Genomic DNA, 23,243 nt, shown 5'->3' on the forward strand with positions numbered 1-23,243 from the left:
TTATTCCCCCCCCCCCCCTGACACCAGTGATGGGGCTTTTATTCCCCCCCCCCCCCACTGACACCAGTGATGGGGCTTTAATTCCCCCCACTGACACCAGTGATGGGGCTTTATTCCCCCCACTGACGCCAGTGATGGGGCGCTATTGCTCCCACACAGGCAAGTGATGACCCCCCCCCCCCATGTCCTCCAGCCAGGGAAATGGGGCGGGGCTCTATCTGACTTGCTGCGGCTTTCTAATGCACAGTGTGAGAAGCTCACAGTGTGCGGTGAAATCAGAGGAGGCCGTTTCAGTCCAGGAGAAGAGCCGCTACACCTGAGCAAGACTGAAGGGGAGGTCACATACCCGGCAGAGCTCTTTTTTTATTTTTTTTTATAAAACATTGTAACACTTTTTTTTTGATAACATTTTCATTCATCTGATGATATTCCTGTCGGGATGTATGGTGGTGGATCTGTATTTAGAGAATATACAGAGCTGCCGGCACTTCACTAGACATAAAACCGGTATATTAGAACTCAGTCATGTCCGTCCTCTCTACAGAGGATTCCCAGATTGGTGATTTGGGGGAAAATTAATAAATTGTACGGGTTCCCTATAGGTTGGGAAATTCCCATTATTGGTGCCGCATTCAGTCCCCCTGGAAAGTCCCCATTTATAAATACTTGTTTTATGTTTTTGTTTCCTGGAAGTTTGATTAATTTAAATAATATTAGAAGCTGCTTGTCCAAGCATGCTGGAGGAGAAATCCCCCAACCTCCATCTGGCGAAGACCCCCGAAATACTGAATAGAGCCAAAAGAAAAGCATATAATTTGAGTTTGTGTCCTGGCACAGTGGTGTGTGTGTGTGTGTATATATATATATATATAATCTTTTTTTTTCCCCCAATCGGAGGTAACACTTTTTTTTTTTTTTTTTTTTACTTAAATGCCTATATTGTACAATATTGACTAGGTTATTTTTTGATCCTGCCAGTAACAATCTTAGCGCTCACCTTCCTCCCCAGATCCATTGATCTTTCCTCCAACAGGATGGCTCATTTCCAAACTGCGCATGCGTGGCCACGGCCCCATCATTCCTCTGGGTAAGCCGAACTCTGAGGGACCACTGGAGGCGACCATAGATGTGGTGCATCCATTGGAATGAATGGGGCTTGTGGCATGCATGTGCAGTATGAGGAGGAGCCAGCCCAGGACCATGGACTTTACCTGTTACTGCATTTTTGTATCACCATCACGCTGTCCTGAAACAGCAGAGCTCCAACTGGGAGATGAAGTAGTTGGCATGAGAAAGCCGATTGGTTGACTCTGAAATATGTTGATCCCTTTCTGCTGAAATACCTCTTCGAAGAACCCCCCCCCCCCCCCCCCAAAGTGATCCTTTTTTAATAGACTAGAAATGTCACCAGGCCCACCAGATGGGTCGGGTTCTGGAGATCCTGGTGTGCTGGTGACATTCCAATGTCTTCAGTTTTCCAGCCGGTGGTCGCTGCAGCACCCATTTACATTCACAGCCATACTTGGGCCCCGTACGCACTATTGGATTTACTGGCAGATTTTGTCTTCAGAATTACCAAAACCATAGAATATGAGTTCAAACCTTAGCTTGTTTGCAATTAGGCAGGCCCTTGCACTACATGGTTTCGGTAAATCCTAAAGACAGAAATCTGCAGTAAATCTAATAGTGTGTATGGGGGTCTTAGTAATGTGCGTGTTGGGACTTTTGTGTTCTTTCGGTTTTAATAGACAAGAAGCATGCTGATAGGAGGAAAGAGCAGAGTGACAAAGATGAGCTCCTTGATCTGCTTCCTTTTTTTTCATTCTCTGGTTACAAACTGGGGGGATGGGTCCATGACTGCCTGGGCTCAGAGGAAGTAGACGAATGATGCATTTGGACAGACAAAACTCGTAGAAAATTCCCAGCTCAACTCGGCAACAAAGTTCTGCTTACCAACCGAATGAACCTGTCCAACGGTATGCATTAAAAACAGGGGTTTACGTTGGCAGATATTTGCAAAAACGTGCATAAGCTGCAAGGCCCCTTCACGCACCTTCACGGCACCCTGTATTACTTGCAGTCCTGACCTTCTAAATTTATGAGGGTCTCCACAAATGGACACACATACATTCTAATTGGAATTGGGATAGATGAGGGGCAGGTGGGCCATGAGGTAGCCCGACTCTCCTTAAAGGCACATTGGACACCCACTTACATCTGGGTCCCTAGAGAGTCCCCCACCTTGCGTCAGGTTCTCCAGAGAGCCCCCCACTTGCGACAGGGGAGCCGTGTTTGTGCACTATAGAAATGATCCCACAGCTTCTGCTGCTCTGTGTCATTGAGCTCTTTACTGCCAGCTCTGGGTACTATGTGCACGTGCACCCCTCGTGTGAACTGCCTGTATTGTGCTCCTCTGTGTCAGCAACATGTCCCACTTACGTCGGGGTCCCCAGAGAGGCCCACCCCCTCTTGCGTCGGGGGTCCCCAGAGAGGGCCCACCCCCTCTTGCGTCGGGGGTCCCAGAGAGGCCCACCCCCTCTTGCGTCGGGGGTCCCCAGAGAGGCCCACCCCCTCTTGCGTCGGGGGTCCCCAGAGGCCCACCCCCTTTTGCGTCGGGGTCCCCCAGAGAGGCCCACCCCCTTTTGCGTCGGGGGTCCCCAGAAGAGGCCCACCCCCTCTTGCGTCGGGGGTCCCCAGAGAGGGCCCACCCCTCTTGGGTCGGGGGTCCCCAGAGAGGCCCACCCCCTCTTGCGTCGGGGGTCCCCAGAGAGGCCCACCCCCTCTTGCGTCGGGGGTCCCCAGAGAGGCCCACCCCCTCTTGCGACATCGGTCCCCAGAGAGCCCACCCCCTCTTGCGACATCGGTCCCCAGAGAGGCCACCCCCTCTTGCGACATCGGTCCCCAGAGAGGGCCCACCCCCTCTTGCGTCGGGGGGCCCCCAGAGAGCCTCCTCTCCCCTTGGGGACCCCTGCAGAGACTCGGGGCTATAGCCCCAAAAGCCACCCCCTTAGCGATGCCACTACTGTTAGGTTCATTTGGTTGGTGAGCTGAGCTGGGAATTTTCTCTGGTTTTGTTTATTGTGCATTTTGCTTTGAAAGCCAGTTATAGGTGGGTGGGGGGGGGGGGGGGGGGGCAGGGGTCATCTTTTTGAATGGCTCATTCAGCCTTGAAGCCTAAGGAGGCACCATACACTGTGGAGCAATTTTTGGAAAAAAATTACACTTTTTTTTTTTTTCTCCCAAGCTTTTTAAATAGACTGCCCTACAGGTGACGCACGGGAAACGCATTTGCACCTGCATGTTATGCAGGGGGGGGTACAGCTGATACAAACTGTAAGGGGGCCCTCCCGGGCCAGAAGAAGGCAGGACGGGGGTGAAGGGGAGCCGTGTTGTGCACTATAGAAATGATCTAGCAGCTTCTGCTGCTCGGTGTCATTGAGCTCAGACGTTGAGCTCTTTACTGCCACCTCTAGGAAGTATGTGCATGTGCACCCCTCGTGTGAGTTGCCTGTACTGTGCTCCTCTGTTGGCAACATGTCAGCTTTGAGAAAACGAGCTGGGGCTAGGTAGGAAGATTTCCTTTACAAGTAGGGGGCTGTAAAGGAAAGGGAGGGGGGCTGTTTGTGTACAGGGAGGGGCCAGGGGCTTGTGTGTTTTACAGATTTGTGTATGTGTGTGGAGCTGACACATATACAGGTGGGGGGCTGGCATATATACAGGTGTTTGTGGGGGGCGGGGGTTTCTGACCTATATAGGGGTGGGAGGGGGGGCTGACTTGTATATACAGGGAGGGTGGGACTGGAGAGGTGGCTGGTGTGTGGATTCAGTTGGATGGCCTGTGGGCAAGCCCTAGGTAATGTTTGGTGTTCAGGCTTGGGGGGGGGGGGGGGGGGGAGGGGGGCGGCGGCCCAGGCCTAAAAGCTGTGTAAGGGGCCCAAAAATTTCTGATGGCATGAACAGAGCCTTGGTCACACATGGCTATGTACAGTGTATGGCCGCCTCCGTAAATGATGATTGTCCCACCTTGCAGGAATCTGGAGAATGTGGAGAAGGAGAAGACTCCGGTTTTCGTCAGCGAGGTGATCCGACTTCTGACTGCGTCTGCTATAAGGGTAAGCCTTCTCGTCTGCTTGTTGCACCAATGACAGGAGATCAGTCATAAAGGGAAACTCTCCGCTGGCCACAGAGGAACACCTTCTGAAATGATCATCTGGTTGCTTGTCCTGCTTGATCCTCTGTTATAGGGCCACTAACCGGGAATAAGTTGGGTGGTGAATTACGAACTGCGAGCTTGCTCTAAATGCAGCACAGCTTAGAGACCCTTGTTTAGATGACCTATGCTACAGACTGACCTGAGTGTGGCGCTAAAGCTGGATTCACACCTACAAGTGCGACCAAGGTTCTGTGCATTCATTTTGTTGCGCTTCCCTATGTGCGACACACACACGGGAAGGAAGTCGCCTGCCTCTTTTTTCCAAGAAAACACCCCGCACTGAACCACTCAGCGCTGCGGCACCATGCAGTTTGGTGCACGCGTTTGCAGATGTGTCGGGGATGGCATTAATGCAGCTCAAAATTGCAGAGAAACAAGTTATTTAGCATACACACTGCGGTGCTATTAATTGTTTATGGCACCACCACACATCTGCAAGTGCGTGCAACATTTTTGGAAAAGAGTCGGCATTCTCTTCTGTGTTCCTCTTGCGCAGAGCAGCCCATTGAAATGAATAAACCGACCTATATGGGAACGTGTGAAAAACGCGTGGCAATGCGCCCACGCTCAGTTATACCAGAAAGTGTGAAATAAGCCTGAATGGCATGCTAAATGGCCGTGCATTTCTTTGCGTGTCGGGAAAGGTGTGCAGTTTTACATGCATTCCCATCACGCAAAGGTCTAAACCTAGCCTAAGAGGTGCAAGTGTGGACCAGAGATTCAAATACAAAAAAAAAAAAATTAAGTTTAATGAGAATTCCAGGTATGTCCAGCGTAATTAATTATACAAGCACTGAATTTTCATTCTCAGAAGGATCAATCGGCGCTGCGGGGCTGTGTGAGCCCCTCTGCCAGCACAATGGATGTTTACTAACAGCCAGCAGATGGATCACACGGCTCCGCAGCACTGATTGATCAACCAGGGGTGGAGGATAAATCCAGGCTCTGCCCATTTGTGGTGGATTATGTCCATTCATTTTTATTGTAGTTCAAAAGCCCAGCCGATGAGGATCAAGAAGAGCTGTGGTCCCTGACGGAAAAAGTCACCATCTATGCTCTGCACCTGTGTGAGTGTCTCTTCGATCCCTACCAGACGTGGCGGAGACAGCTCGGAGGGTACGTAGCCAATAGAAATTAATTTTTTCTTTCTTTTTCTAAAACATTTAGTCTACAGCCTCTAAAACTTCCAATTTAAAATCCCTAATACATCCATTTTACGATCACTAATATGGCCAATCTACAGTCCCTAAAACATCTGATCTATGGTCCCTAAAACAAACAATCCATAGTTTCTTAAACTTCTAATCTGCGATCCCTAAAACATCTGAGCTACGATCCCTAAAACATCTAGTCTTCAATCCCTGAAACATCCGATCTAGAATCCCTCAAGCGCCTGCCTGATCTGGGATCCCTCAAGCGCCTGCCTGCCTGATCCGGGATCCCTCAAGCGCCTGCCTGCCTGATCCGGGATCCCTCAAGCGCCTGCCTGCCTGATCCGGGATCCCTCAAGCGCCTGCCTGCCTGATCCGGGATCCCTCAAGCGCCTGCCTGCCTGATCCGGGATCCCTCAAGCGCCTGCCTGCCTGATCCGGGATCCCTCAAGCGCCTGCCTGCCTGATCCGGGATCCCTCAAGCGCCTGCCTGCCTGATCCGGGATCCCTCAAGCGCCTGCCTGCCTGATCCGGGATCCCTCAAGCGCCTGCCTGCCTGATCCGGGATCCCTCAAGCGCCTGCCTGCCTGATCCGGGATCCCTCAAGCGCCTGCCTGCCTGATCCGGGATCCCTCAAGCGCCTGCCTGCCTGATCCGGGATCCCTCAAGCGCCTGCCTGCCTGATCCGGGATCCCTCAAGCGCCTGCCTGCCTGCCTGATCCGGGATCCCTCAAGCGCCTGCCTGCCTACCTGATCCGGGATCCCTCAAGCGCGCGCCTGCCTGCCTGATCCGGGATCCCTCAAGCGCGCGCCTGCCTGCCTGATCCGGGATCCCTCAAGCGCGCGCCTGCCTGATCCGGGATCCCTCAAGCGCGCGCCTGCCTGATCCGGGATCCCTCAAGCGCGCGCCTGCCTGATCCGGGATCCCTCAAGCGCGCGCCTGCCTGATCCGGGATCCCTCAAGCGCGCGCCTGCCTGAGACCCCTCAAGCAAACAATCCAACAATCCTTCAAACATCAGATTTATAATCTGGAGTAATATAAGATTCACTACCTTTTTTAAATGCTTCTAGAACATTTGCTAAATGTATTTTTTTTCATCCGTTCTGGGTGTTCACTTTTAACTTCTGCTTTCTGCTCCTCAGGGAAATTGTAAGTGCAAAAGAAAAGAGTAAATACAAGTTTTCCCCGGCCACCCTGCCCCCGGAATTCTGCACCTTCTTCCAAGGTAACCATTGGCAATCTCCTGAATTGTAAAACTATTACATTCCTGCCTGGGTGTGGCAGCGAGTGATAAATACATTTCATTACAAGTCAGAATTGCAACAGTATATGCAACAGTATGAAATTACGATTTGTTAGATATAAAATATGATATAGATCTGATATATATTAATCTTTAGGACGTCTAATGTGTCCTATTAGCCTTATGAACCTTATAAATTAAGTGTTTTAGTTTATTAACTGATATTTTGTTATTCCTTAGTGTAGCCACTCTTTTGGAAGGCAAGTCTATTAGTGAGGGAGTTATGGAATTTGAATTCGGGTTGAGAGTTTGAGATGTATGAAGGTTCAGTTCTAGGCCAAGAAGGCTCACAGATGCGTATTACTGAGCTAAGTCTATTTACAGCATGGCCATTTAGGACAGGGTCTCATCAGTAGTCCTTACCGCTAAACAACGTTTTTTATGCTTTTGCACTCATTCTGCCTTTGCTGTATGTTAAATTTTGTCTTTAGTTGGAATTTAGCCATGAGACTTGAATCTGCTTGTTACCAACTTGTGAATTTTTGGGAATAGGAGGGTGGCATGGCATTCATTACGACACTTCTATCCTCTTCACATAGTTTGGGGTTCACCAGTCTTCACTAACTCTACACTATATTCATTGTCTTTCTTCCTAGATGCCTTCCACAATGGGGACAACCTGCCGGAACTGGTCAAACTGCGCCTGGTCCACCTATACGGTGCCATTATTACCGGCAATAAGGTGAGCAGAGGGGGAATTACATGGGGGGTTATAGCAAATGACTAATAACTCAATTTGTTCACTCCGTTTTCATTGACATCCTATACGGTGACCCCTGCCTAGGCCTCAAGTACTCTTATCAGAGATTAAGCAAGGTTTCTGAACTTTAGATCAAAAAACCCCACCACACTATTATAAATCTGCACCACAGCTCCCGTTGCCGATATTTTGTCTGCTTCCTTCCATTAGAAAGGTGTGGGGGGGCTCAACGAGTGAGCCTTTGACTAGAGAAGCTTTGGTGGGTTCTTGCATAATGGAGCATCCCTGCATTGGGGGTACTTTAGGGGCACTATGAATATAATCTGAGGTTAAGCAGGAGTCTGCATGGCAACAGTTACATGGGCTGAAGGGGGAAAAGGGGGCTTTTACCCTCACTGGGGTTAGGCTACTGAAGATGGGAGAAGCTGAACTTGGACAGTTTTGTAACTTTATGATCTGTCTCACTCAAGAACCTGGAGGTGTCTGCTCTATAGGCATGGAGTCTTCTAAGGTTATATTATTATTTTTATTTTTATCTTAGATATCCATGGCATCCTATATGTTGTACTTGTTTTCATTTATTAAATTACTTGTGTTCTCTCCTGTAGACCAATGCTCTTGCCCTCATCAGTCTATCCTCGGTAGAGGTACTCATGCTGGTCCTGCAGAGCTGGTGCGTTAGTCAGGGACCCCGGAACCTGCGCATCCTGCAGCTAACTCTGAACTGTCTGATCTCCATGATCCACATTCTGCACAGCAGCAACCCCGGCCAGAGGAGGGTGGAAATACGACACATCCTGGATAGCTACTTCAAGGTCCTCAACAGCGACCGACCTCTGTACTCCGCTGAAAGACTAGCGGGGCCACACTGGGAGGAGGGCCTCCTGACACTGCGAATCAACATGCTGCGTATGTATTGGGTATTTGTCTGCCTGGTGTGGTTTTCTGTTGTTTCACATGTTATCTTGTATGAGGGCTGGTAACTTATTGTAGGAACCTATGCGTGTGTTTTGGGGTAATTCAAATGCAACCCTTGGGGGCTTGGAGAAACCTATGCATGCTTTTTGCGTTAATTTAAATTCCACCCTTGGGGGGCTTGCAGGAGCCCATGCATGCATTTTTGGGGCAATTTAAGTGCCGGTTTAGGGGGCTTGGAGGAGCTAATTCATGCATTTTAGGGTAAATCTAGCATTAACCTTGGGGGCTTGGAGGAGCCCATGCATGCATTTTGCAGGAATTCAAGTGCCACCTTTGGGGGGGGGGGGGGGGGTCTGAAGGAGCTTATGCATGCATTTTGGGGGGAATTAAAGTTCCATCTTTGGGGCTTGGAGGAACCAATGCATGCATTTCAGGACAAGTCTAGCATCAACCTTTATGGTTTGGAGAAGCCTATTCATGCATTTTGGGTAATTCAAGTGCCAACTTTAGGGGCTTGGAGGAGCCAGTACACGCATTATGGGGTAATTCTAGCATCAACTTTGAGGGCTTGGAGGAGCCAATGCATGAATTTTCAGGTTATTTGAGTGCCAATGTTGAGGGCTTGGGGAATGGATAAGAGGTGTTGGAACCCTAGGAATATCCAGGGTGTTTGGATTTTGAGTTTGAGGCTTTTACACACCAAATGGTATCCACAATGTCCTTGGTTTTTATAGCAGCTGAATGGATCCACGATTGAAGTGCTACTCCACAGATTAAAAGTTGTTCAGTGTAGAATAAAGTAGAAGATGTTCTGAAGGAACAGACTCATTTCGGGGGGACAGAACTCACCCCCTTCAGGGTTTAAACATGGAAACCGTACAAAATGGACTGAATACAAGTTGCAATAAATGTGATCTTTTTACCTAAATGAAGTAACAAAAGACATTGTTCACCTGGTGGGAGCTGTGGTGGAGAGTTCAGTAATGTAGCGGAGGGCTTTTGGGAGCAGCGGATGAGGGATGTTTTTTAAGCTTCGTTCTATACATATTTGTTTTCATTTCTAAGCCCTGATGAAGGTGGTGCGTTCTGGCCCCTGAAATGCATTGTCTCTTTCCTATAGTCTTCTACTTAATCTTACATTGGCATAAATGTACTGTATATATCGGAACTATTAATCTGATATGTGGCCCTTTTATTTTGAAACCCTTGAGTGTTGGCCAAGGAGCAGGAATCGGCAGACACGCTGCTATGCGTTAGTCTGGTGACTAAGTGGCGGAGGATGTAGGGTGACCCCGACACCAGTCAGAAGGAGTCCAAGTGAACGTGTCATAGTGTTACAGAGAATACCACGCCTGCGAGAGCTACAAAGTTCAAACAAAGAATAATTAGATGTGTAGATTAGATGTTCTCCTTTTTCAGCAGCACCCTGAAGGCTGGTTCAGGTAGATGTAAGATAGGCAAAATATTGCAGCCATGTATAAGTACACCATTCATACAACATTATATATGTCAGTATATGATGGTGACCCTGTATCAGCCACTTGCTGCAGTTCCTGTACAGCAGTGGTCCCCAGACTATGGCCCAGGGGCCGGATGCGGCCCTTCGCTTGCTTTTATCTGGCACTTTGGATGCTATTTTATTCACTGACACCAATGAACGCCACATTTCCTCCCAACGACCCTGACGATGGGGCACAGTTCCTTCCAAAGACACCAACAATGGGACCCAGTGAAAGGGCACAGTTCCTCCCAATGACACCAACAATGGGGCCCAGTGAAGGGGCACAATTCCTACCAATGACACCAACAATGGGGCCCAGTGAAGGGGCACAATTCCTACCAATGACACCAACAATGGGGCCCAGTGAAACCAATGATGGGGCACAATTACAATTCCTACCACTGGCAATGGGAAATTTTGTACCCCCCCCCCCCCCGATGGCCCCAGTCCGGCCCTTCTAAAGTCTGAAGGGCAGTAAACCGGCCCTTTGTTTAGAAAGTTCGGAGACCCCTGCTGTACAGCAAAGAAATCAAAAACAATGTATACGGTGGGAAAAATAATCATTTAATCCCCTGCAGACTTTGTATGTTTGCCCACTTACAAAGAAATGAAGGTCTGTAATTTTTTTACCATGGGTGTATTTTAAATGGTAGAGACAGAATATCAACCAAAAATCCAGAAAAAACACACGATACAAATGTTATAAATTGAGTTGCGGTTCGGTGAGTAAAGTTAAGTATTTGATCCCCTACCAACCAACAGTAATTCTGGCTCCCACAAACCCGGCTGCAGTAGGTGCTCATGTGGTACACAGATTAGTCGTGTCAATGTATGAAGGGGCTCCCAACGTCAACTCATGTGTATAAAAGACACCTGTCCACGGAATCTTTCCTCTGTTCAAACCTCACCATCATGGGCAAGACCAAAGAGCTGTCAAAGGAAGTCGGGGTACAAGACTGGAGACCTGCACAAGGCTGGAATTGTCTACAAGACCATCGGCAAGAAGCTTGGTGAGAAGGAGATAACTGTTGGAGTGATTATTTTCAAATGGAAGAAATACAAAATGACCATCAATCGCCCTCGGTCTGGAGCTCCATGCAAGATTTTGCGTCATGGGGTAAGGATTGTCATGGAAAAAGTCAGCCAAGAACTACACGGGAGGAGCTTGCGAATGACCTCAAGGCAGTTGGGGACCACAGTCACCAAACAAACCATTGGTACCACAATACGCCACCATGGATTGAAATCCTGCAGCGCCCGCAAGGTCCCCCCTACCCAAGAAGGCATACATACAGGCCCGTCTGAAGTTTGTCACTGAACATCTAAATGATTCAGAGAAGGATTGGGAGAAAGTTCTGTGGTCAGATGAGACCAAATTTGAGCTCTTTGGCGTTAACTTGAGTCGCCATGTTTGGAGGAAGAAACATGCTGACTATGACCCGAAGAACACCATCCCTACAGTCACACACGGAGGTGGAAACATGATGCTTTGGGGCGGTTTCTCTGCTAAAGGTACAGGCCAACTTTGCCACATTGAGCGGCCATGTATGGTAAAATCTTGGATGAGAGTCTTCTTCCCTCAGCCAGAACACTGAAGATGGGCCATGGATGGGTCTTTCAGCATGACAATGACACAAAACATACCACTAAGGCAACAAAGGATTGGCTCAAGAAGAAGGACATTAAGGACATGGAGTGGCCTAGCCAGTCTCCAGATCTTAATCCTATAGAAAATGTATGAAGGGAGCTGAAACTTCGAGTTGCCAAGAGACAGCCAAGAAACCTTAAGGATTTAGAGAAGATCTGTAAAGAGTGGACCAGAATCCATCCTGAGATGTGTGCAAACCTGGTCACCACCTACAAGAAACGTCTGACCTCTGTGTTTGCCAACAAGGGTTTCTCGACCACCTACTAAGTCATGTTTTGCTTGGGGATCAAATACTTATTTTACTTACTGAACTGCAACTCCATTTATAATGTAGCGCCGGCTCCTGAAGAGCACGTGTGTTTTTTTTAAATTTAATATTGCACCTGAACTGCAGTTTGCTTTGGGTATAATTATTCTAAATTTTGACCTCAGCATCAGTCTGACTGGACTATGGGGTGTTGAGCCTAGCCATAGGGGGCGCTGTCTCTTCTGGTAGGAAGGTGAACACAGGCTGGTTGGGTGCTTTAAGGTTACTTTCTCTCTGAGCCAGCCCAGTGGGGGTGGCCCTCTTGCTGTGCTTTCTGGGAGAGGGTACTCAAGATGCGGATGTCACGTGGTTGGGGATTCCGGTCCAGAAGTATGTATGTTCTGACACCATGGTCCTGGTCCTCCTGACCAGCCCCCAGGAAGGCTATGGCCTGGGGTGCGGATCCACCCGACTTTATGTCTCGGGGCTGGCTAGCCTGAGGCAGGGACACTAAGGAAAGGATTCGGAGGTGGTCCGGTGCCGTCTCCGGTTGTGGAGAGGCCCAGCATCTTCGTAGCTATCCAGGGGAGGACTCTTCAGAAGAAGGCCACGTACGGGTTGGTTTCTTAGCAAGAGCCTGGTAGGGCTGAAGGACCTAAGGGAATCCAATTTCGTGGCTATCGCCAAACTGGCTGAAAGATCCAGGTACCACACAAATGTTCTACAAGTTCTAGTTTCCTACGTGTTCTACAACAACGTCTGTGGCAGAGACTTGTTCCTGATTTAAGCACCTGGTTGGCTGCTAGGCCAGCTACCTTTTTCGAGACCGTATACTGTATGTATGTCACATTTGTGTATTTAGCCGTTTGCCTGGAGTTCAGTTTTAAGTCATCAAACTTGTGTTGTGAACATTCCATGTGGTCAGGATGTGACACATCTCTGCAGAACGGCCCACATACTGTACTGTCGTTCGCAGGGTCACTGTGTGCCGGGCGATAAAAACACGTGTGCCGAAGGTTTGTGTTATCACTTTAGTGGTTTACGATGATAAATGACATCCTGAGACTCGACCTCCAAGACTCCGCCCTGCAAGCCAACAAAAAAAAACAAGCCAGCTAAATGAAATTTCAGTTTTAATTCGGCTGAATTCATTCCAGCTACATCAATACAACAGATGTGCACACGCATTAGACTTTATCTTCTTTAGGAAGCAGCCACTGCCTGAGTAGAAAGGCCTGTCCGCTGCCAGCATGCTTTGGAGAAGGACCCTTGCTCTTTTTCTGTGGAAGCAGTGGTCTCTCTCCAGAGGTCCAGCACACTCTTTGCGGAGTTAGACCCATGACTGTGCAGTCAGTAAATCTCACACTGACATTCTCGCACATGGTTGTGTGTGAATAGGATTTCGTCAATTTGGACCATTGTGTGTGTGTGTGTGTGTGTGTGTGTGTGTGTGTGTGTGTGTTTGGGTGTAGAATATTCATGAGGAATGTTCTGGATTAGATCGGGGCGTCTCCAAACTTTCCAAACAAAGTGTTTACTGTCCTTCAGACTTCTTCAGGGGGCCGGATTTTGACCAGTGCAGGTAGAAAATGTCCCAGCATCAGTGAGAGTGAACAATTCCTCAGGTGTGATATTCAGTTGCAAAGGGCCTGTGGCCAGTATTAGGAGGAATAGTGCCCCATCATTATCAGTGGGAGGAATAGTGCCCCATCGTTGGTGTCAGTGGGAGGAATAGTGCCCCATCGTTGGTGTCAGTGGGAGGAATAGTGCCCCATCGGTGTCAGTGGGAGGAATAGTGCCCCATCGTTGGTGTCAGTGGGAGGAATAGTGCCCCATCGTTGGTGTCAGTGGGAGGAATAGTGCCTCATCATCGTCAGTGGGAGGAATAGTGCCCCATCATTGGTGTCAGTGGGAGGAATAGTGCCCCATCATTGGTGTCGGTGGGAGGAATAGTGCCCCATCATTGGTGTCGGTGGGAGGAATAGTGCCCCATCATTGGTGTCAGTGGGAGGAATAGTGCCCCATCATTGGTGTCGGTGGGAGGAATAGTGCCCCATAATTATCAGTGGGAGGAATAGTGCCCCATCGTTGGTGTCAGTGGGAGGAATAGTGCCCCATCATTGGTGTCACTGGGAGGGATAGTGCTTCATCATCATTGTCAGTGGGAGGATTAGTGCCCCATCGTTGCCAGTGGGAGGAATGGTGCCCCATCGTTGTCAGTGGGAGGAATAGTGCCCCATCGTTGGTGTCAGTGGGAGGAATAGTGCCCCATCGTTGGTGTCAATGGGAGAAAAAGTGCCCCATCGTTGGTGTCAGTGGGAGGAATAGTGTCCCATCGTTGGTGTCAGTGGGAGGAATAGTGTCCCATTGTTGGTGTCAGTGGGAGGAATAGTGCCCCATCGTTGGTGTCAGTGGGAGGAAAAGTGCCCCATCGTTGGTGACAGTGGGAGGAATAGTGTCCCATCGTTGGTGTCAGTGGGAGGAATAGTGCCCCATCATTGGTGTCGGTGGGAGGAATAGTGCCCCATCATTATCAGTGGGAGGAATAGTGCCCCATCGTTGGTGTCAGTGGGAGAAATAGTGCCCCATCGTTGGTGTCAGTGGGAGGAATAGTGCCCCATCGTTGGTGTCAGTGGGAGGAATAGTGCCCCATCATTGGTGTCACTGGGAGGAATAGTGCTTTATCATTGGTGTCACTGGGAGGAATAGTGCTTTATCATCGTTGTCAGTGGGAGGATTGGTGCCCCATCGTTGTCATTGGGAGGAATGGTGCCCCATCATTGTCAGTGGGAGGAATGGTGCCCCATCGTTGTCAGTGGGAGGAATAGTGCCCCATCATTGGTGTCACTGGGAGGAATAGTGCTTCATCATCATTGTCAGTGGGAGGAATAGTGCCCCATCGTTGTCAGTGGGAGGAATAGTGCCCCATCATTGGTGTAAGTGGGAGGAATAGTGTCCCATCGTTGGTGTCAGTGGGAGGAATAGTGCCCCATCGTTGGTGTCAGTGGGAGGAATAGTGCCCCATCATTGGTGTCAGTGGGAGAAAGGAGGAGCTCCGCTATGAGCCAAGATTAGCTGAACTAAATTTATTTTGGCTGCGAAGAAACATTTTAATGGAGGAGTCTTTCTTCTTTTTCTTTTTTCATAACCATGTTCCATTTCCCAGCTGGGGCATGTTGTACTTTATTCCTATCTTTCTGTGTGTTGTGGATGTGACCTTGACGTCTCCCGTGACGTCTCCCGTGACGTCTCCCGTGACGTCTCCCGTGACGTCTCCCGTGACGTCTCCCGTGACGTCTCCCGTGACGTCTCCCTCTCTTCTTTTAAGGGGTATCAACTGTATTGCGCTTTGTATATGGAGGTTTTCAGATTTATTGTATCTATTGGTTGAATTTGATGGACTTGTGTCTTTTGTCAACAACTTGATAACTGTGTAACTTGGTAATAATGTGACGGTGTGCTCCTCCTGAGTGACGTCTCTGCTCTTCATTCCAGGGGCCATTCCGGAGATGCTGAACTGCAACGATCGGCCGGTCCTGCAGGCCGTATTCCTCAGCAATAACTGCTTTGAGCACATCATCCGCCTCATCCAGAACAGCAAGGTAGGCGCCATGATTTCCTCCTCCCAGAAGGCGGTCCCAAAGAGGCAGCATTCCTGACCTTTGTAAACTTTTTTTGTAATAAAAAAAAATATTTTTATAATTTATTTGGAAAACTTATCTGGACCGTTTTCCAAATTTTTGTTTGACCTAAGATATTAAAAGGACCAAGGGTGTAGGGCACTCTGAATAAAAAGGACAGGCCAGAGGTATAGTCCGCAATGTCAGATGAATACAGTTCAGGCAAGGTGATGTCTCGGAACATTTAGGCAGCACTTCATGGGTGTAGCAATCTCTATTGAAGACAAAACAGAAAAAAGACTCCTCTAAGTGCCGCAGTAAATACTTTAGTAGCCCCAAGAGGTTAAAAACACTTGCTGGACATGAGATTAAAAAGGGCTGATCATAGTGAATGTGGGGGATGGTGGTCCAGCGTCCAACATCAGGGTGGTCCTGATGGGGTAGTCCTGGGGGAGTTCCGGTGTACAGCAGGGTTTCCAGCTGACCAGCAGAGTGAAGCCGCAGTGGAAGGAGACTCCAGAAGTATCAGCGGATTATCGGTTATGACGTCAGTGGAAGGGGACCACATGGACTGGTTTCGAAACATCTATTGGTTCCCTCATACCAATGGTATGAAGATGGAACCAATAGACCTTTCCGAAACATGTCCTGTCCCTTTTATAATACTCCCGGTCCATGCGGCTGATCCTTCTTGTGTCTCCTTCCACTGCGGCTTCCCTCTGATCCCTGCTGCACACCAGACCTCCCCAAGGATTACCCTATTGGGACCACCCTGATGTTGGACACTGGACCACCATCCCACACATTCACGAACGATGAGTCCTTCTTGATAACCTCATGTCCAGTAAGTGTTTTTAACCTCTTCGGGCTATTAAAGTCTTTGCTGCAAACATGGCCTGTTGGGGGGGGGGGGGGTCTTGAGGACAGGGCTGAGCACCACTGCTTTAGAGAAGTGGTGCTCAACCTCCCGGTCCTCAAGTACCCCCAATAGGTCATGTTTTCAGGATTTCCCTCAGATGAAATGGCTGTGGTAATTACTAAGGCAAGTGAAACTGATCAAATCGCCTGTGCAAAATAATGGAAAGCCTGAAGACGTGACCTGTTGTTGGGGGTACTTGAGAAACATTTGCTTTAGACTACCAAGTTTACTCCAAGGCTTCCCCTGGTTGGCAGAGATCTGCCTCTTAAAGTGGATTCAGTGTCTTATCCCTCCCGCTTTAGGTCCGGCACTCTACAAATGCTTCTATCATCCAACATATTACTGACTCTATCAATCTATAGGAATTGTTTTGCCTGATAAAAAGAATTGGAATGGTGGATGGACAGTTTTAATGAAATCGTGTTACAAAGCGAGGTTCCTGGAGTGCAAAACCTCAGCTGGAAGCTGCTATTGTGCTAAACCATAGACAGTGACGGCACCTCAGCTTCAGCTTCACTGCTCCGGAACTAGCTCCGTGTTGTCTGCATTGTTACTCCTTCTAACAAAAGAGACTTTAATGCTTTTTAATGCCAATGTCTATCTGTACATTCTAACAATGTTCAAAAAAAACTGTTTGTCTCTGTTTAGTCTGTGCTTTCGTTGTGTCTTCTGATGTATCTACGCCGTGTACTCCTCTTCACTCCTCTTCACTCCTCTTCACTCCTCTTCACTCCTCTTTACTCCTCTTTACTCCTCTTCACTCCTCCTCCTTCTTCTTCGTTTGTCTGGGGGAGAATTGACAAAGAGGTTGCAGATTTCGCCTCTTACTGAACAGGAGCAGAGTGAGAATAGTTGATGGGGGGTGCCTTTCCTGAATTTCCCCCTCTAGTGGTCAGAGTGCCAAACTGCGCACCTTGGGGCGTAGAAGGTACGGCCAAAATAAAACTACATTGTAGTACCTTTTGGCATCTCCAGTATGCCCTCTTCTTCTGACCCCCAATCCCTCTTACACTGTAACCAGATCATTTATATTATAGGCTTAGTCCACCAAGCTTCACCACAAGGATAAAGTCCCTTTAAAAAATAAAAATAAAAAAAAGTGACAGTTATTTTCAGTCCAAAGAGATTCAAAAGGGACAGTCCTGTGGCTATGAGGGTCTTTGTTTTCAACCATGTAACTCTTTGGACTGAAAACAACTGTCACTTTTTTGATAAGGATCTTTATCCTTGAACTGGCCTTTTATGATGAGATCAAAGAAGTGTTCTTTTGATCTACATATGTGAATTGATGTAACACTGCAAGCAAATTAAAGAGTTTTTTTTTTTTTTTACATTTCATAAAACATTTACATTTTATTAACTTATAGTTAACCCCGATCAGCCTTAATTAAACATCTTATCCCCTTCCTCCCCTTAGGTGTTTTTTGTTTATTTTTTTATTTTTTTTTACTGACTTTATATTTTGTACTTTTATACTGTTCAAATTTATTTATATATTTTTTTTTTCTAGATTTTTTTTCATTTTGCTTTTTGTTTAAAAACCACTAGCATTATGATACATGAACAGTACAAATGCTTTGTGATTTGTCCTGTTTATGATGACACTACAATTACATTTCTGATGTAAAGCACGGTGCAGAAGATTACAAATTAATTCACTTTTTTTGTTTTTTATTTAACATTTTAAATATTTAAAAGAAAAAGTGCAAATTAAATAAAAAGAATACCAGAAGGAGTTGAAACACCCAAAAAAAAAGGCCCCCTATTTTTTTTAAGGGCCTATCCTTCCTGTCTTTAGTTTAAAAAAAAAAAAAAAAAAGTAAGGCTAGGCCCCCTATTTTTATTTTTTATTTTTAAACTAGTATTTAAAAACCACTAACATGATTATTTAAAAAAAAATAATAATAAAGTGTTTATGTATCATCATGCTAGTGGTTTTTAAATACTAGTTTAAAAATAAAAAATAAAAATTGGGGGCCTAGCCTTACTTTTTTTTTTTTTTTTTTTAAACTAAGGCTAGGCCCCCAATTTTAATTTTTTATTTTTAAACTAGTATTTATAAACCACTAGCATGATGATACATAAACACTTTATTTTTATTTTTTTTTAAATCATCATGTTAGTGGTTTTTAAATACTAGTTTAAAAATAAAAAATAAAAATAGGGGGCCTAGCCTTCCTTTTTTTTTTTTGGATATTCAGTCTGCCATACTACCTGGATCTGTCAGTCTGCCATACTACCTGGATCTGTCCCGGTCCACCTTTAGGTGTTCCAACTCCTTCTGTTATTCTTTTTATTTAATTTGCACTTTTTTTCTTTTAAATATATAAAATGTTAAATAAAAAAAAAAATCCCAAAACCCATTCATTTGTAATTTTCTGCACCATGCTTTACATCAGAAATGTGATTGTAGTGTCGTCCTAAACAGGACAAGTCGCAAAACGTTCATGTATCATAATGCTAGTGGTTTTGAAACACTGGGCAAGGAATTTTTTATTCTTTTTGTTGAATGTTTTCATGGAAAAAAAAAACAATTTAATATTCTATAAATAAACCCATATTATAATATTGAGCTGTATCAACCCCGCGCTTATAAAATATAACAAAAATATATATTAAATCCCCCCCCCCCCCCTCCTTTGTGCTTACAGAACAAATTAAATAATTTAAATAAAAGTTGAAAAATAGTTGAAAAAGTTGAATAATAATAAAATAAATAATAATAATTTAGGCCGGTCTTAATACACAGTATTGTGTAGTAGGACTAGCCTACATTTTAATATTCATAATTTATATTTGTTAAATATAGAATTATGATTTTTCATATTTAATAAATAAGTATTTAAAAAAAAATTGTTTTGATGATTTTTTTTTTTTTTTTTTAGTGAAACACAGACCTTAGTAAAACCTTGCTGTTGTTTTTTATGTTGCGTTGTTCGGTTTGCTGATTTACAGAATGATACTGTCATTTTAGGCTCTGCAAGAATTTCTAGGAAAACTGGAAGCTTAGAAGGCAGAACTCCCAACTCCGCCCCTTTTCTGCTTTTTCTTGGCATGTAGAGATTTTACCGCCAGTGCCATCTGCTGGTGAAATCTGGTATTGATTTGTATGGAGTACAATATGACAGTAGTCCTCTCATTCACTGGTCAGGCTTTGGTCAGTTTAGGGAGCAGTGAGAGGCAGGCCTTACCATGGAGGAAAGATGAGAGATTCAGGTCCCTTCAGCTACCCATATGTTTCTTGCGGTGCTTGGCACCTGCTTTGATGTCCTCCTCTGTGTCTCCGCTACTTGCTGTTGTCACTCCACTTTGTGTTTTTTGTATTGGAACTCTACACAACTTTATTTTTGTTGGCTGGGGCCAGCCAAGCAAGGTGCCATACTACTATCTGTGTTGTGAACTCCCCAGTTGGCCCTTCTGGGGGGGCACACCTATACATTTCTATGCAGAGTCCACTAGGGGGCAGTGATGGCCGTATTAGAAATATGGTGTCAGTCGCCCCCTTGTGGATGGAAATATAGGAATAAAGTAAGCTGGGAAGTCACCGAGGAGCCTTGCTTGCCGTGATCCACCCTTGGGGGGGGGGGCATATTCCCGATTGGACAAAAAAGCCAAACAAAGTTGTGTAGAGTCCCGGTCTGATTCAGTTCATCTCCGTCTTCATGTAACTTTTCCTAATCCCATTTTGACAGCTTTATTTGTGCAGTGGTCGCAGTGCGGAGGAGACCGATCTGACCACTCAGTTACTGACCGAGCATGACATCATGAAGGTATTCTATTGGTCTTTGTTTTCTCATGTGGGGCCCCTTAAAACATGCGCTATGGGGATTGGGAAAGGCTCACTGGTGGACCAGCTCATGGGCGGGGTCATGTAGAATCTGGCAAGCGAAGGGAGGATGAGCCTCGGCTTATCTAAGCTCATTGCTGATTGGCTCCCAGCTCTTGTCCAGATGTGTTTAAAGGGTCACTCCAGCCAAAAGTAACAATTCAGTTATAAGTGGTGTTTGGTGGGCTAAGTGCCTACCATTTTTTTACTTGCCATGCTACCTGGATTTGTTCCCGCCCACCTTTTTGGGTCTCCCCGCATGTTTACCATAATATAGTAAATAGAAATCAAGCAAGAATAATGGAAACCCCTTATAATGGGCACAGTGGGCGTACAAACCCAGGAACTCAGCACAGGGATGGTGGGAACCCCTCATAATGGGCACAAAGGGCGTACAAACCCGGGAACTCAGCATAGGGCTGATAGGAGCCCCTCATAATGGGCACAGCAGGTGTGCAGTCCCAGGAACTTAGCACAGGGATGGTGGGGACCCCTCATAATGGGCACAGCAGGTGTGCAGTCCCAGGAACTTAGCACAGGGATGGTGGGGACCCCTCATAATGGGCATAGCAGGTGTACAGACCCGGGAACTCAGCACAGGGATGGTGAGAACCCCTCATAATGGGCACAGTAGGTGTACAGACCCGGGAACTCAGCACAGGGATGGTGGGAACCCCTCATAATGGGCACAGCAGGTGTACAGACCCGGGAACTCAGCACAGGGATGGTGGGAACCCCTCATAATGGGCACAGCAGGTGTACAGACCCGGGAACTCAGCACAGGAATGGTGAGAACCCCTCATTATGGGCACAGCGGGTGTGCAGTCCCAGGAATTCAGCACAGGGATGATGGGAACCCCTCATAATGGGCACAGCGGGTGTACAGACCCGGGAACTCAGCACAGGGATGGTGAGAACCCCTCATAATGGGCACAGTAGGTGTACAGACCCGGGAACTCAGCACAGGGATGGTGAGAAGCCCTCATAATAGGCACAGCGGGTGTACAGCCCCGGGAACTCAGCACAGGGATGGTGGGAACCCCTCATAATGGGCACAGCAGGTGTACAGACCTGGGAACTCAGCACAGGGATGGTGAGAACCCCTCATGATGGGCACAGCAGGTGTACAGACCTGGGAACTCAGCACAGGGATGGTGAGAACCCCTCATGATGGGCACAGCAGGTGTACAGACCTGGGAACTCAGCACAGGGATGGTGAGAACCCCTCATGATGGGCACAGCGGGTGTAGAGACCCGGGAACTCCACACTGGAATGGTCGGAACACCACATAATGGGCACAGCAGTTGGTTACATTACATTGATAATCTAGCTGAGTGATAAAGAAACTAATTGTTGGGGGGGTTAACACTCTAGTAGCCAAAAAAAACACAAAAAAAAAGTCTCACTGGGGTGGACTGACCCTTTAGTAAGTTTGGATTGCCAAGGATTTAATGACAGAGTTTTTTTTTACCAGGTGTAAACTTACCTGTTTAATGTGTGCTACAGATGTGCAAAGATTGTTGTTTAAGCCACTAATGAGTACTAACGATGTTGCTTGGACTGAGCATCTGCGGTGTGCTGTGTGTGCTTCGCATGGTGTCGTTAATCGCCATTCGCTACTTAATAAAACGCATTGCTGTTTCTTGAAGGTGATCAGGGGAGTCCGGGGGGCGTCTGCAGCTCTACGCTGGACCCTCACCCTGCAGCTCTCAGCTGTTGGATTACATTGGGGGGTTGATAGCATTGTGTGTGATACTGAATTGGGATGTAGGTGGTGTCACATTCACGGACGGTAGGGATCCTTATTCCTCATCCAGGTAGGAGGTTTACCCCCCCCCCCCTCCATCGTTAATCGTTATCAGGGCGATCATCACCGGGGTCGCTTAATTACGCAACTACTTCTTTGCATACATCCACAGTTTTTTTTTAACAAAATTCCGATTCGTCACTCGCCACAAACGATATGAATCTTATGTGCGTCTTTCTCAGAAGCTTTCCCATTAGCCCCTTGTAATATGCATGTTTAGCATGTACCTCATCGTTCTTTCCTTATACATTTTGTTATAAATGTGACTTTATCATAGTAGGAGTTGTGGACGGTGTGCCGAATTTAGCCTTCGATGTTACCCGTTCAGTCTCAGGTTAAAAATAAAAACATATACACAATTTTTTAATTTTTTTTATTTGCTAAACTATTTATGTCAAGCTATTTATGACGTGACTCCATTAAGGGGCTTTCCCATTTCTTACTACTGTTTATGATTCTGCTATCGTTTTTACGACTCCCAAGCCCGGCATTTACCTTTTTATTTGCTTTCCATCTTCCTCTGGGCTGGCTTCTGTAGATTGTGCTGTAAAAAGTTTTTTTTATAAAGGGTTCTTCAGTCTGGTCTGTGGGGTTTTTAAAATTGTTACTTGCCTGTCACAGATTTACAGGGGTTGTAAAGGTTTGTTTTTTATTTTCTAAATAGGTTCCTTTTAAGCGAGTGCATTGCTGGTTCACCTACCTTTTCCTTCGATTTCCTTTCTGAATGTTTTTTTTCTTTGTTTTCTTTGTCTGAATTTCTCACTTCCTGTTCCTGCTAGTGAACGCACTAGCTTAAAGGAACCTATTTAGAAAATATAAAACAAACCTTTACAACCCTTTTAAGATTTAAATCTGACTGTCTGTGTCACTGACTTGGGAATTCTGGAGAGGAATGAATGTGGTGGTTTGGTGTTCTTTACGGCTTCCCCTAATCCCCCCCCCCCTCCCCCCCAACTTAGTTTGGTATTCAGCAGACCTTATCTTCTGAATGATCCCGGGAACCAAAGATGGGGAGACACAGCCACTGGTGTCCTAGAGGTTATGACCTATCTTGGGGGTCTTGAATTGAAATTTACGGAGGTCCGGTAAGCAAAGTTTCATTCTGGCAGAGGTCCGAATCTCGTTAACAATATAAAACATCAGAGTCCCACCTGTACATCATCGTCTTCAGTGCTCCTTCCACATCGTAGTCCCCTTTACGTCAGTCTCCTCTTTAAAGCAGTCCTACAATGTCCTCTGTTTCCCTTCACAACACTGCCCCCTTTTATGTTGTAGTGCCCCTTTACATCGCGCAGCAGCCCTTTCCACCCCGTTTTTAAACCGTGCAGTGCCCCTTTACACCACACAGCAGCCCTTACACCCCGTTTACGCCTTGCAGCGCACCTTT

The 23,243-nt window shown here is 46.8% G+C and overlaps 1 protein-coding gene across 1 annotated transcript in view; it reads left to right on the forward strand.

The window, feature by feature from the left end:
* Positions 1-4,030: 4,030 nt before the first annotated feature.
* Positions 4,031-23,243, forward strand: part of NBEAL2 (neurobeachin like 2) — a gene marked incomplete at its 5' end in the record, with an annotated part of 127,811 nt that continues 108,598 nt past the window's right edge. Inside the window, 7 exon segments of the mRNA XM_077493540.1 lie at positions 4,031-4,112; positions 5,202-5,329; positions 6,509-6,591; positions 7,266-7,351; positions 7,978-8,278; positions 15,179-15,285; positions 19,915-19,992. Of these exon segments, the coding sequence (XP_077349666.1) occupies positions 4,031-4,112; positions 5,202-5,329; positions 6,509-6,591; positions 7,266-7,351; positions 7,978-8,278; positions 15,179-15,285; positions 19,915-19,992 (865 nt within the window).

Source organism: Lithobates pipiens, unplaced genomic scaffold (genome assembly GCF_037356315.1).
Source record: "Lithobates pipiens isolate NorthernLeopardFrog02 unplaced genomic scaffold, aLitPip1_a1.2 Scaffold_19, whole genome shotgun sequence".
Lineage (NCBI taxonomy): Eukaryota > Metazoa > Chordata > Amphibia > Anura > Ranidae > Lithobates > Lithobates pipiens.